The sequence below is a fragment of the Lipotes vexillifer genome, unplaced genomic scaffold (genome assembly GCF_000442215.2).
Source record: "Lipotes vexillifer unplaced genomic scaffold, Lipotes_vexillifer_v1.1 scaffold1156, whole genome shotgun sequence".
Taxonomy (NCBI): domain Eukaryota; kingdom Metazoa; phylum Chordata; class Mammalia; order Artiodactyla; family Lipotidae; genus Lipotes; species Lipotes vexillifer.
The window spans coordinates 252,966-266,366 of NW_006773601.1; the positions used below are offsets into that span (position 1 = coordinate 252,966).

At 39.0% G+C, this 13,401-nt stretch overlaps 1 protein-coding gene and 1 non-coding gene across 7 annotated transcripts in view; both read left to right on the top strand.

Annotated features, from left to right (window-relative positions):
- ICA1 (islet cell autoantigen 1) overlaps positions 1-13,401 on the top strand; it is a 145,553-nt gene that overhangs the window by 92,151 nt on the left and 40,001 nt on the right. For 5 of the 6 annotated variants that reach the window (XM_007448442.1, XM_007448440.1, XM_007448443.1 and 2 more), the window contains 2 exons: positions 11,070-11,195; positions 12,407-12,505. In XM_007448442.1, the coding sequence (XP_007448504.1) occupies positions 11,070-11,195; positions 12,407-12,505 (225 nt within the window). The remainder of the gene's footprint in view (positions 1-11,069; positions 11,196-12,406; positions 12,506-13,401) is intronic. The other variant, XM_007448445.1, reaches the window with a different exon arrangement.
- Positions 12,133-12,205, top strand: TRNAG-CCC (transfer RNA glycine (anticodon CCC)). Its single transcript has one exon. It is a non-coding gene; the product is annotated as a tRNA-Gly (tRNA).

Genomic DNA, 13,401 nt, shown 5'->3' on the forward strand with positions numbered 1-13,401 from the left:
TGCCTTTGCGTTCACCATTGTTTCTGTTCAGAATGCTCCACTCCCGCCCCACCCCCACCCCCATATCAGCATGGTTTGCTTCCTCACTTCCTCCAAATCTCTGGTCCAAAATCACCTCTCAGGAAGCTTTTCCCAGATAATTCCATTTAAAAGAGACTCCTCTATCACCCCTCCCAAACCCTGCAAATATTATCTTTCCTTTGTTGCTTTATTTTCACCATCTAACAAACAATAGATTTTACTTTTGTTGTTTATTGTCCAGTTTTACCCAGTAGAATGTAACCATCATGAAAGTAGAGACTTTATTTCCTGCTTATGCTCAGCACCTAGAACCGTAGGTGCTCAGTAATTTCTTGGGAGGAAAGAAGGGACTTAGAAGTAAGAGTGATACCAGGAAGGCTAAAACTTGGAATGATTGACGTTTATGAAACATCCTAATAACAACAAAACTGTTGTGAGTGTGAAGATAGGCCCACTATTAGGAACAGATGGTTTAACATATTATGTATTTCTTCCTCATTAATAAATTTGAATGGTTCCATAATGAGTAACTTTCCCTCATCGACTACCAGGTCAGTACAGCTTGATAGGAAAGTGAGGATAAATGTTTGGTTCTTTGTCAAAATATTGAGTTGGTTCACTGGCATTCTCTACAGGTGCCCAATGAGGTTTTTTGGTTTTCAGTTAATTTGTTCATTTCCTTGAACAAATGTTCAAATTGTCTCATCTTCAGCTAGTGAGAGCCTCTTCAGGTTGACTCCTGAATCCTTTTGACATGACCCTGATAGTGGTCTTCTTTGATTTCTTATACAGCGTAATATTTCAGGGTCATCTTATATGTTTCCTGCCCTAACCCTGGAATCAGCCATTTCAACAAGGAACCCTGATTCCTTTAAGAGAGATATGATAGTTAGAGACCATGATCTGGGTGCTAGGGGTGCTCATTGCTTCTGAGTTAGCCACTATATTTAGACCTTCACTGTGGACAGAGCTAGAAAATAATTTTGGATGATTTAATTTTAATGGCAAAAGCAAAGAAAGCAGAACTATTAAACTCCTATTATACTTTCTCCTCCATTAAGGGAGGTGGTGTTAAAACTGGAAAGGATAGAAAGGACCGCTTGAGGAAAACTTGAGGCTCAGTCCATGAAAGGGGCTAATGTGTATTAGCTGTATTTAAATAACTTAGTCACCAGACTTAGATGAATTATGTCCCAGAAAGAACTCATGTATCCAAGCACAGAAATACTGCCAGTAAGGTTTGAGAAATCAGAGATGCCAGAAATAATATAACAAGCAAATATTGTCCTATTTTAAAAGAGAATTTTTAAAACTCAAAAATTTGATACACTTTGATTCTTAATCAAATCCAGAACTGATTACTATATAGGTGGTTTTTAAGGAACTTGGGGAAAAAAATGGGATTATCCTGAAGCAGAGTGGATTCACTTTAACGCCAGACTAATTCCAATTCCTCTTACTGGTAATATTTTTTAAGTCTCATATAGTTCTCTATAGATAAAATGGAGAAAAGTGAGTTAGAGATTGGATTTTTAAAAAAGCAAGACAGAGCTGAGGATAGTCTCAGTACTCACTTCAAATATAAAGATATAACTAGATTAAAAGTAAACGGATACATTAATATATGGCCTATAAATTCTGATCAAAAGAAATCTGAAGTGGCCACATTAACGTTAGACAAAATAGACTTCAGAACAAGGACTTTTAACAGAAATAAATATAATCTTGACTAAATGTGGTTACCCGAAGAGTGGAGGTCAATTTAAAGATCAGTCAATGTAATTTACTAGGTGAATAGACCAAAAACAAACCATATGATCATCTCAATGGAGCCAGAAAAAGCATTTGATAAAATTCAATATCCATTCCTGATAAAAATCCTCAGCAAAATAGGAGTAGAAGAGAATATCTTCAACTGATAATGGGCATATATGAAAAACATACAGCTAACATCATACTTAATTATAAAAGACTAAACACTTCCCCCCTGAGATAAGGAATAAGGCAAGCATGTTTGCTCACATCAGCTTCTAGTCAACATTATCCTGTCCAGTTCAATAAGGCAAGAAAAGTAAATAAAGACATACAAATGGAAAGGAAGAAGTTAAACTGTCTATATTCTCAGACAACGTGATACATATATATACATAGATCTGTCTACAAAGATATATTATAGAGAGGGAAAATCCTGAAAAATCTTTCAGAAAAAGCTTTTAAAACTAATCACTGAATTTAACAAGGTCACAGGATATAAGATCAAATTACAAAAATTAATCCATGTTTCTAGTAATGAACAATTAGAACTTGAAATTTATAAAAATTAGAATAGCATCAAAAATATGAAGTACTTCGCAATAAATTTAACAAAATGTGCAAAATCTGTGCCCTAACATCTGAAAAACAAAATGTTAAAAGAATGTTAAAGATCCGATAAATGAAAGGATATACTATGTTCATTGGTCTGAAGATATTGTTAAGATGTCAATTCCCAGTCAATCTGTAGCTTCAGTGCAGTGCTAATCAACATCCTGAAGGCTTTTTTGAAGAAACTGTCAAGCTAGCCCTAAGATATGTGTAGGAATATGAAGAACCTAGAATAACTAAAACAATTCTGAAAAAAAAATTGTAGGACTTATACTACCTGACTTAAAGACTCATTATAATGCTACAGTAATCAAGACAGCATGGTATTAGTATAAGGATAAATATATACATCAAAATTATAGAATAGGGAGTCCAGAAATAGACCCACACATATAATGCCTTGTTGATTTTTGCCAAAAGTGCCAACCAAGGCAATACAATGGGCGGTTGGACAGTTTTTCAACACATGGAACAGTTGGATATCCACATGTGGGGAAAACAAAATCAACCTATACCCATACCTCATACCATACAAAAATTAACTTGAAATGGATTATAGATCTAAATGTAATAGCTGAAAATACAAAATTTCTGGAAGAAAAAGCACAGGAAAAAGTCTTTGTGACCTTGAGTTAGGGAATGTTTTGCTTAAAAAGGCACAAAAAGAGAAACTAGATAAAAGAAAAATTTGGTAAATTGATGTCATCAAAATTTTTAATGTTTTATCTTCAAAAGGCACTTTTAAGAAAATTAAAGGCAAGTTTCAGGCTTAAAGGAAATGTTTTCAAACTTATGTCTGATAATGGATCTATATTATCCATATAGAGAACTCATAACTCAGTAATAAAAAGACAAACCTAATTTTTAAAAATACGCAAAAGATTTGAATAAGCACATTACTAAAGATATATAAGTGGAAAATAAGACATAAAAAGAATTTCACCATCTTTAGTCATTAGAGAAATGCAAATTAAAATCATAATAACTATGACTACACATCCACTAGAATGGATAGAGCTTAAAAGACTGAAAATACCAAGTGTTAAAGAGGATATGGAACCAATGGAATTTGGATTCATTGTTGGTAGGAATGCAAAATGATATAGTTACTTTGGAAAACAGTTTGGCAGTTTCTTATAAAAGTGAAGTTACAGTTACTGTATGATCTAGGAATCCTATTCCTAGATATTTGCCCAAGAGGAATTAAAAGCATGTCTACACAAAAACTTATGCTCAGATGTTTTATTCAAAACAGCCTAAAATTGGAAACAACACAAATGAGTATACAAATTGCGCTGTATCCATACCATTAAATACTACTCAGAAATAAGAAAGCGCACACTATAAATACACGTAACAACATTGATCTCCAGGGGGTTATGCTGAGTGAAAGAATCCAGTCGTAAAAAAAAAAAACTAGACTACATTGATATGAAACTCTAGAAAAGACTAATCTGTAGTGACAGAAAGCAGATTCGTAGTTGGCAGGGGTTGGGACTTGAGGGAAGGAATTGACTGCAGTGGAAACTTTAGGGAGTGATAGAAATGTTCCATATCATAATTCTGATGGTAGTTGCATGATTGTATACATTTGTCCAAGAACTCATCGAGTTGTACACCTAAAATTAAATCTTAACCTCATAAATAAAGCTGATTAAAAGTAATGAAGGGTAAGCTGGGACGAAGTGAGAGAGTGGCGTGGACATATATACACTACCAAATGTGAAATCGATAGCTAGTGGGAAGCAGCCGCATAGCGCAGGGAGATCAGCTCGGTGTTTTGTGACCACCTAGAGGGGTGGGATAGGGAGGGTGGGAGGGAGATGCAAGAGGGAGGAGATATGGGGATATATGTATATGTATAGCTGATTCACTTTGTTATAAAACAGAAGCTAACACACCATTGTAAGGCAATTATACTCCAATAAAAATGTTTTAAAAAAAAGATTAATGTTAACACTATTAAAAACTTAATTAAACCTTAAAAAAGAAATAATGATGATGGTGGTGGTGGTGGTGATGCTAGTGGTGGTAGCAGTGCTGGCATCAGCTTCTAGGCACAGAATGAAAGAGATACCCTCTCTGCATATTTTTCCTCTAGAAATCAGGGAATCCACAGACCACCGTGCACCTAAGGGAATTTGGTGCACTGGTTTCTTTCCACTTTGTTGAGGAGTCTGAGCTAAAGAGCCTTAGATTTCTGATAGAAGTACTATTCAGGCTATGTGGCTTGGGAGTCTCCCTATGCCTACATCTAAATTGATAAGTCCAGCATAGTCGATTCCTGAAATGGTACCTGCACCTATTGTGCATGTCATAGACTTGGAACACTGTGAGTTACATAGTCAATGGTACATCAATTACCCTGTGTCCCATGGATTAATGTAAAGAGCATTGATTAGAGAACCAAACACACCTGAGTTTGATTCTAATTTTTATGTATCAGTTAAGTGTCTAAGTCGTGATTTCTTCTTCTGTAAAACAGGGATTTCCGCCCTAAAAAATGTATTGCATGTAATAGGTGGTATATGAAATATGGGAAGGGTTCTCTGTTTAAATAAATTTTAGAAACCCTGGAATAATCAAAGTTAAAAAAGGATCCTTATCATAGAACCTTTCATATGAATTTCCAAGAAGGCAAAAGTGAGCAGCCTGTATTAGCGCTTGGTTCCGCAGAGCAGAAACTTGAATTAATTGAGGCAAATGGAGAAATCTCATGTGACCATAGGAAGGGCAGCAGGACCCAGGAATTTGAATGCCACTAGGACTCTGTCTCTTCTATGCTTTTCTCTATATGTCACCTTTATTCTCTCAGACCAATTTTCTTCATACCACAGGAAATTCAAATGCCACGACTTCCTGCCCTTAGTGCAGGAAGTCCCTAGAAAAGGATTGAAACTTATTTTCTCTAGTTCCAAGTTAAAAAATCCTGAGGAAGGGCTCTGATTCATCCAGCTTGAACCAAGTGCCTTTCCCTGAATCAGGCATCCATGGTGCCTTGTGACTGACTCACCTTGGGTTAAGGTGCTCATCCCTGGGCCAGTCAGTGGGAATGGAGGGGTGGTCTATAAAAGAGCATACCAACAACCCCCATTTAAGCCACATTATTAGAATAAAGAAAAGGAACATTTTTGAAAGCAGGGTGAGGGTTTTGTTAAGGGAAGACCAAAAATAGATAGCTCCTAAAGTCTACACGTGGCTGCCCACACACATGCATGGTGCACACCCAGTCACTTATACATACTTCTGTACGTAATACAATGTCAGAATTGCTCCTGCCATCAGTGGATAAGTATAGGATAAATCAGGTCCAGTAAAATGACTCAGCAGGATGTTTGATCATCTGACCCTCTAGAGGTCTTAGTATGTTGGCCTCAGAAAAACAATCTCCTTTTAATGAAGCCAAATATCTGACCTTCTGTTTTCCAAGTGGCTTCAGATAGGCTAGACTTTCTCTTGTGGCACCTTCCTAAAAGTCAAAAGAAGTAATTCTTGTATTCTCTGATCTTAAAATTTTTCTCTGAATGCAGGATGCATAGATATGGGTGAATAGATAAGTTAATTAGGGAGGAGTATTGAGAACTGGTTGAGAAAGCAAACCAAGAATCCTGATGTGGTCTGAGGTGTCTACAAGAACTGACATAAGTAGAATCACCTGGTGGAAAAGGAAAATTAGACAGTGATACTGGGCTTGGGATGGTCAGATACATAGGCATCATCCTCTATACCCCCAACATCTAACCCCTCACCAGGTCCAGTCTGTTTCACCTACTAAATATCTCTCCAATCAGAGCATTCTTTTGCATATCTATCATCACTACCCAAGTTTAAGGCTACCATCATCTCTCCCCTTGACTCTAGATCTATCCTCATCTATAATCTCATCTCCCTCCAATCCATCCACACACTGCAATAAGTGATCTTTTCACACTGAAAATAGGGTTCTATCTCTTCCTTGCTTCAAAGACTCCAATGTTTTTCCACTGCTTCTAGGATAAAAACTAAAATCCTGAGCACACCTCCAAGGCCCTGAGATATGCCCCAGCCCACCTCTCTTGCCTCATCTCACACCACCTTTCTGTTTGCTCTCAGCAATCCAGCTGCACTAGTTTTCTGGGGCCTGTCTTATTGCCCTCTACCCCAGGGCCTTTGCACATCCTCCTCCCCCTGCTGGAGCTCTCTCTCCTTGCACAATTAACCATGCTCAGTCCTTCAGAAGAGAGCTTGAGCACCACCTCCCAGAACATACTCTTGTTGGGATTTCTTGGTAAGTCATTCTTATGGAACTGTGTGGCTTTCCTTCTGATCACCTCACTCAGTTTGTAGTTATTTCCTCACTGCTATGAAAATGCCCACTGGACTGTCATCATGAGGCCTCCCTTTTGCTCACTGTTATCGGCATGTGGAAGATACTCAGTATATATTTACTAAGTGAATGGATAGAGGGAGAGAGGCAAATCCATCTTCTAGAAGACAATGTAAAAGTAAGAGTAAGATGGGGGTTGTGGCTTTATTTTACTTTTAAAGGAAAGAAAACACTAGGAAAAAAGTGCAAAGCTACTCTCAAATTATTTGGTCGTGAGTAATATGAAGACTTTTCCCACTGAATGGAGAAGCCAGATTGTACTGAGTACGAATAGCTTTGGCTTCATCATATGTAGTTCAAGTTGGGGCTAAGAGGTAGAATTTCAGGTTATGACGAGTAAGTACAGAGAAGTGCCCTGTAGTTTTGGCACACAAGACATTACTCCTTTCTCTGGTGAATTGAATTTCTGCAGCCTTGGGAAGGCAGGACCCATGCTAAAGAGGGTCAAATATATGTGATCATATCCTAGAGCTTGGAGAATAAGAGAACAAAGCTGGGGCAACAGGAGTAAAATTAGGAAATAAAAAAAGATACATTTGTTTGAAGATTTTTTTAAAGAACCTTGAAAACTACAGGAGCTCCTCAAGATGTTTCTGTAATTGAATATAATTTATTTGGGATTGAAAGGAATAATAATCAAAACATTTTTTACTTAAGTTCATCTGGAAGCATATGAAATTAGACTCTTGATGGTGGCCTATGCTCGCCTGTGTCCTTGGTGTTTTGTCCTCGGGCTGCAGACTGGAAATGTGTTTTAGAGAACAGACATGGAGCACAAAATATTAAATGAACTTTGCCATATTCAAAATGCCCAACAGTGTAACATCCTCCTTGTTTGGCAGGGAAAGGGCTCAACATTTGGCAACTCAGCAGTGCATTAAGTATTTTAACAATCATTGTTGACACACAAATCATATGGCCTTTCAGAACTCACTGGGTCAAGTGCTGAAGTCGTCTTCTAGGTTTCTAAAATTACTTTACAAAATTCAAACAAAATTAAATTAGGGCACACTTCAATGTATGTTAATTCATGAGCTTTGTGTTATAAGCAAGGGAATTAAGTTTTCTTCTAGGATAAAAGAATATCTATAAAAGAATTTTCTTCTAGGATAAAAGAATATCTATGTGTAACTGATCATTATTGTAAAGGAAAAAGCAAAATTCACATCCCCACAGAAAAGTAATTTGTATTTAATTAGAAAAATCTAGAACCTCCACATAAGCAGGCCAGCCTCATGGCTACCTTGTATTTACTATGTACTCCTATTCATGCCTTAAGACTCACCTCAGATATCCCGCCATCTCAGAAGCCTTCATTGCCCCTTACTTACCGTTTACATCAGTTATGTATATGGCCCCAATAATGCTATGAAATAAACAACTGTTAACACTCAATGACTTAAAACAATAAGCATTTCTTATTACTCACAGGCCTGTGGGTTTGCACGTCAGTTCTGGTCTCTGCTGGGCTCACCCGTGAGCTGTGGGGAGGGGAGAGGCTCTGCTGACGGTGGCTGGCCTCCTTCACGTGGCTGGGCATCAGCTTTGCCAAAGGCTGATCTGCTGGGACCACTGGGCTGTCCTCCTCGTGTCTCTTGCATGCACAAGCCTCAGCACCTCTCCAACTGGCCAGCCCAGGCACATTCTCAGGTTGACCTGGGCATGTGTTCTCATGGCAGTCTCAGATAAGGGAGGGGGAAAGTGTAAGCATGCTGGCATCTTTTTCCCCAGGCTTCCAGTTGCATCACATTTGGCCCATTGACCAAAGGTAGTCACATACCAAGCCCAGTGTCAGAGTGGGAGGAGGCTGCAAAGTTACAGGGCTAAGGGTATGGATACTAGAAAGCCTGTACTTGGGGTTTTAATGCCATTGATCAACACCCCTGCCCATGCCACCCCCAGCATTAATCATTCCCTTGTCTGTGCTACCTCTGTCTTCACTCTTAGTTCTGTTGTTTTACTTTTCCCATTGTATTATAATGTAGTTGCTAACTTATCTGTCTTCCCTAAAAGACTAGGGGGTCCTTGTGCCTCTGTGCATTCATTCTTAAGTATTTATTGACCGCCTGCTATGTGTCTCATTCCTTTACAGACCTCCCAGCGCCAAGCGCTGGTCCTGACACATAATAGGCACTAATGCTCACTAAGCATGTGTTGAATGAATGCATACATGAAAGCTCACACGTGTATTTATCTCCTCCCCCTTCAGAAGGAAAGGGTAAAGAAGATGCCTCTCAGGATCCCAGTTGAGGAGTTCTTCCTGGCTCGAGCAACTGGTGAACCAGTGGGGACCTGCAGTGAAACTCTCAGCTGCTTAAACTTCTTGCCCTCCACACTCTTCCACTTCTCCCTTCAGGAACTTGGGTTTTCTCTTTTGTATCATCCCTGTTCCTCTCAAAGAAGGGCAGAAAATCACTGATACTTAACACATCCTAACCCCTTTTATAGTCCGCACGCCCCAGTAGCTTTCCCTAGAGTCTCACCACTCCACAGTGAGGAATGATCGAGTTCTGGGATTTATTTAAGCTCATGGTGTGCTTTGAGAGGAGCTGGATGGCTTCATTTGCTGGTTTTCCAAGCTCTGTAGACCTAGGAATACAGAGGAATTCTTAGGAAATGCTTTACACAGCTACAGAAACAAGACCCTATTCATATAGGGTATTAATTCTGCCAATATGGTATTAAATGTACTGCCTGATTATTTTCCAATTCCATAGAAGCCTACAGGAAAACTTGTGCTTCTGGGTAGAATCATAATTTTGAGCTTCTTGATTTTGCAATGGTTAGTGGAAGTCGTTTGGGGCAGCAGAAGAGCGTGGCTTTGGAGTCAGGCAGGCTAATCTAGAATGCCAGCCCTGCCTGTCAGTTACTTCCTCTGATGAAGCCTCTTACCCTCAGCCATCAGAGCGCAATAACAGAGGCTAACAGAGAATGAAGCTGGCATGTGATGAGTGAATTGTATTAATTGTTCACTTGTATCGATTGTATAATATTAATTTTGAATTATATCTATGGTTGAATTGTTTTGATTATTAAATTGTTACAAATGATAACAATTGTGTCAATTGCTACTATTACTGTATAATACCCTATAATTTTAAAAGCTGTGAATATAAATTATTAGTGATAAAATTAATATATTTTAAATCAAATAATCTTCATGATTATTTTTATTAAAAAATAAAACTATCACTTTTAAGACTACTTTAAAGGTTCTACTTTAAAATGGTACTCAGGTACTTTACCTTTAGAAATGGTCTGGAAATTTTCTTGATTCAGTCGCCAAATATATATTCAGCACCTGCTTTGTACCAGGTCGCCAGGTGCCTATCATATACTGGTGATCAAGGTAGACATTGTCCTCGAGTCCCCGGAGATACCCACCCGAGGTATCCTGTGATGAAAGAGCTACCGTTAATGAGTCAGCATTAATCCCAACTCCCAGTTACCTACCTGGTAACTACAGCTGCATGAATTATCTGAGATAAATTAATATGTGACTACCTTTCCCTGGTTAAAATAGGATATAGTGATGCTTCAGGTTAGAGGAAGGGGAAATTTTGATTGCACTATTTTTAAGGTAGCTGTATTAAAGTTTATTTCTGTATTATTATCAAATAATATGTAGAATAACATTTCTGAATCTTCCTGACCATCCCTCCATCCCTGAATTACTGCACGGCTTAGGGATGGATGGAGGATTGCTGGTGTACATATGCAATAATAAGAAGTTGAAAGTTTGTCAGTGGGGATAGTTTTCTAGGCTGTGTCACAATTTCCTAAATTGGATCTCAGAACAGAAAAGAAGGACCTTAGTGGAAAAGCTGGTGAAATCTGAATAACATCTGTTGTTTAGTTAATAGGATTGTATCAGTGTTAATTTCATATTTTTAACAAATGTATCATGTTATGTAAGGTGTTAACATTAGGGGAGGGAGAGTGAGGAGTACATGGGGAAGTCAGCTTCAAAGAACCATAGGAAAACCGTAAGGCAAATATTATCCCCTTACCACCCTGCCTGTTTCCAGACTTCTTCCCACTATGGTCAGTTTGTGAATGCCGTGAGAGGAGAGGAGTTCTACCATTCGACTGAGAAAAATACTAGGATGGTAAGTCTGCTGTAAGATCATGATATACAGTACTGTCGTTTAGGTCCTTTGGAAGTAAAGAATGGATATTGTCGCATCTTCTCACTTGCCTGGAATTTTCAAAGGTGTTTTCTTACGTGAAAGAGTTAATCCCGCTCTTGGTGTTTTCTCACCGACAAATTTTGACCAAACGGTTTGAGTGGTTCAGAGATTCTCTTTTACTTTCACAGGTGCAAACACAAGTTCGCCTTGCCAAAAAAAGCTTTGACAAATTGAAGATGGATGTGTGTCAAAAAGTGGATCTTCTGGGAGCGAGCAGATGCAATCTCTTGTCTCATATGCTAGCAACATACCAGGTAACCAAGTGATGTTTGATGCAGCGGACCAAGAATGTTACAAGGTTTAGATAACAGAAAAATGGTGTTTGAGCCCGGAGTATGGTTTGGGCATAATGAAGTTCAGATTGCCTTTCTTAAAATTTACTTCCCACATCTCTCTTTTTTAGCATCCTACAGTTAATCAAACCAAATGTTAGCTATTCCCTGTATATACACTGTAATTCCCCACTTCCCTGCATTTATTTAGGTGGTTCCCTCTGCCTGCGTGCTCTCCCTCTCCACTTGTGCCTTTCCAAATTCCACTCTCAGGTACCAGACAGAGTGTCCCCTCCTTCAGTAAGCCTCCTCTGAACTCCCTTAGCATTGTTGCTCTAATTCTCACGGCATGGTCACTTCCCCACGAGGTTGCCATAATTTAATGAACTTGCTTTTGTCTCCTCGTTGCATGTCAGTTCCTTCAGAATGGCACTCGTATCCATCAACGGTACTACTGAGCACCAACTGAGGGTGGGAGGCAAACTCTGGGTGTTGTAGAGAATATACAGTGGATAAAACCAGATTTCCTGTCCTCAAGGAACTTAAAATTTAGAAAGGAAGTCAGAGACGGTAACGTCTGACTATATTTTCTCTACCTCAAGGGCAGAACAGGGTGTGCTAAGTGAAGTGAGATCTACAAAATCCAATGGAGGCTTGAAGAGGGAGAAATGGAATCAACTGAGGGAATCACAAAAGTCCATTGTTAATGACTAGCCCTGGGTTTTGGAGGATGGATCAGATGGGACAAGTACAAAGAGAATGGAGAGGAGAATGTCCCAGGTGGTGGAGCAGCATGAGCTGTAGGGGGACAGAGAGCCATTAAGTTTGGCTGAAATACAGGGTGTAAGTAGGGGCATAGTAGGAAACAAGGCTGCAGAGATAAGCCAAAATCGTGTTTCAGAAAACCTTGAGGGGGACCTCCCTGGTGGTCCAGTGGTTAAGGTTCTGCGCTCCCAATGCAGGGGGCCCAGGTTCAATCCCTGGTCAGGGAACGAGATCCTACATGCTGCAACTAAGAGTTCGCATGCTGCAACTAAGACCCAGCGTGACCAAATAAATAAATAAATAAATAAATATTAAAAAAAAAACAAAAAACCTTTGAAAGCCACAGATGGGCACACTTCTCTGGGACCCCTGATTAGATTGGGGCATTTAAAATGCTAATAGCTTTACTTTCTTTACTTTCTTTACAGACCACTCTGCTCCATTTTTGGGAGAAAACTTCTCACACTATGGCAGCCATCCATGAGAGCTTCAAAGGTTATCAGCCATATGAATTCACTACGTTAAAGGTATGAGAGCTAGACATCATCAAACAATCTAGAAACAATAAATGCTGGAGAGGGTGTGGAGAAAAGGGAACCCTCTTGCACTGTTGGTGGGAATGTAAATTGATACAGCCACTGTGGAGAACAGTATGCAGGTTCCTTAAAAAACTACAAATAGAATTACCTTATGACCCAGCAATCCCACTACTGGGCATATACCCTGAGAAAACCATAATTCAAAAAGAGTCATGTACCAAAATGTTCATTGCAGCTCTATTTACAGTAGCCCGGAGATGGAAACAACCTAAGTGTCCATCATCGGATGAATGGATAAAGAAGATGTGGCACATATATACAATGGACTATTACTCAGCCATAAAAAGAAATGAAATTGAGCTATTTGTAATGAGGTGGATAGACCTAGAGTCTGTCATACAGAGTGAAGTAAGTCAGAAAGAGAAAGACAAATACCATATGCTAACACATATATATGGAATTTAAGAAAAAAAAAATGTCATGAAGAACCTAGCGGTAAGACAGGAATAAAGACACAGACCTACTAGAGAATGGACTTGAGGATATGGGGAGGGGGAAGGGTAAGCTGTGACAAAGCAAGAGAGAGGCATGGACATATATACACTACCAAACGTAATGTAGATAGCTAGTGGGAAGCAGCTGCATAGCACAGGGAGATGAGCTCGGTGCTTTGTGACCACCTGGAGGGGTGGGATAGGGAGGGTGGGAGAGAGGGAGACACAAGAGGGAAGAGATATGGGAACATATGAATATGTATAACTGATTCACTTTGTTATAAAGCAGAAACTAACACACCATTGTAAAGCAATTATACTCCAATAAAGATGTAAAAAAATTTTTTTAAATAAATAAATAAATATTACATTAAAAAAAAAAGGTATGAG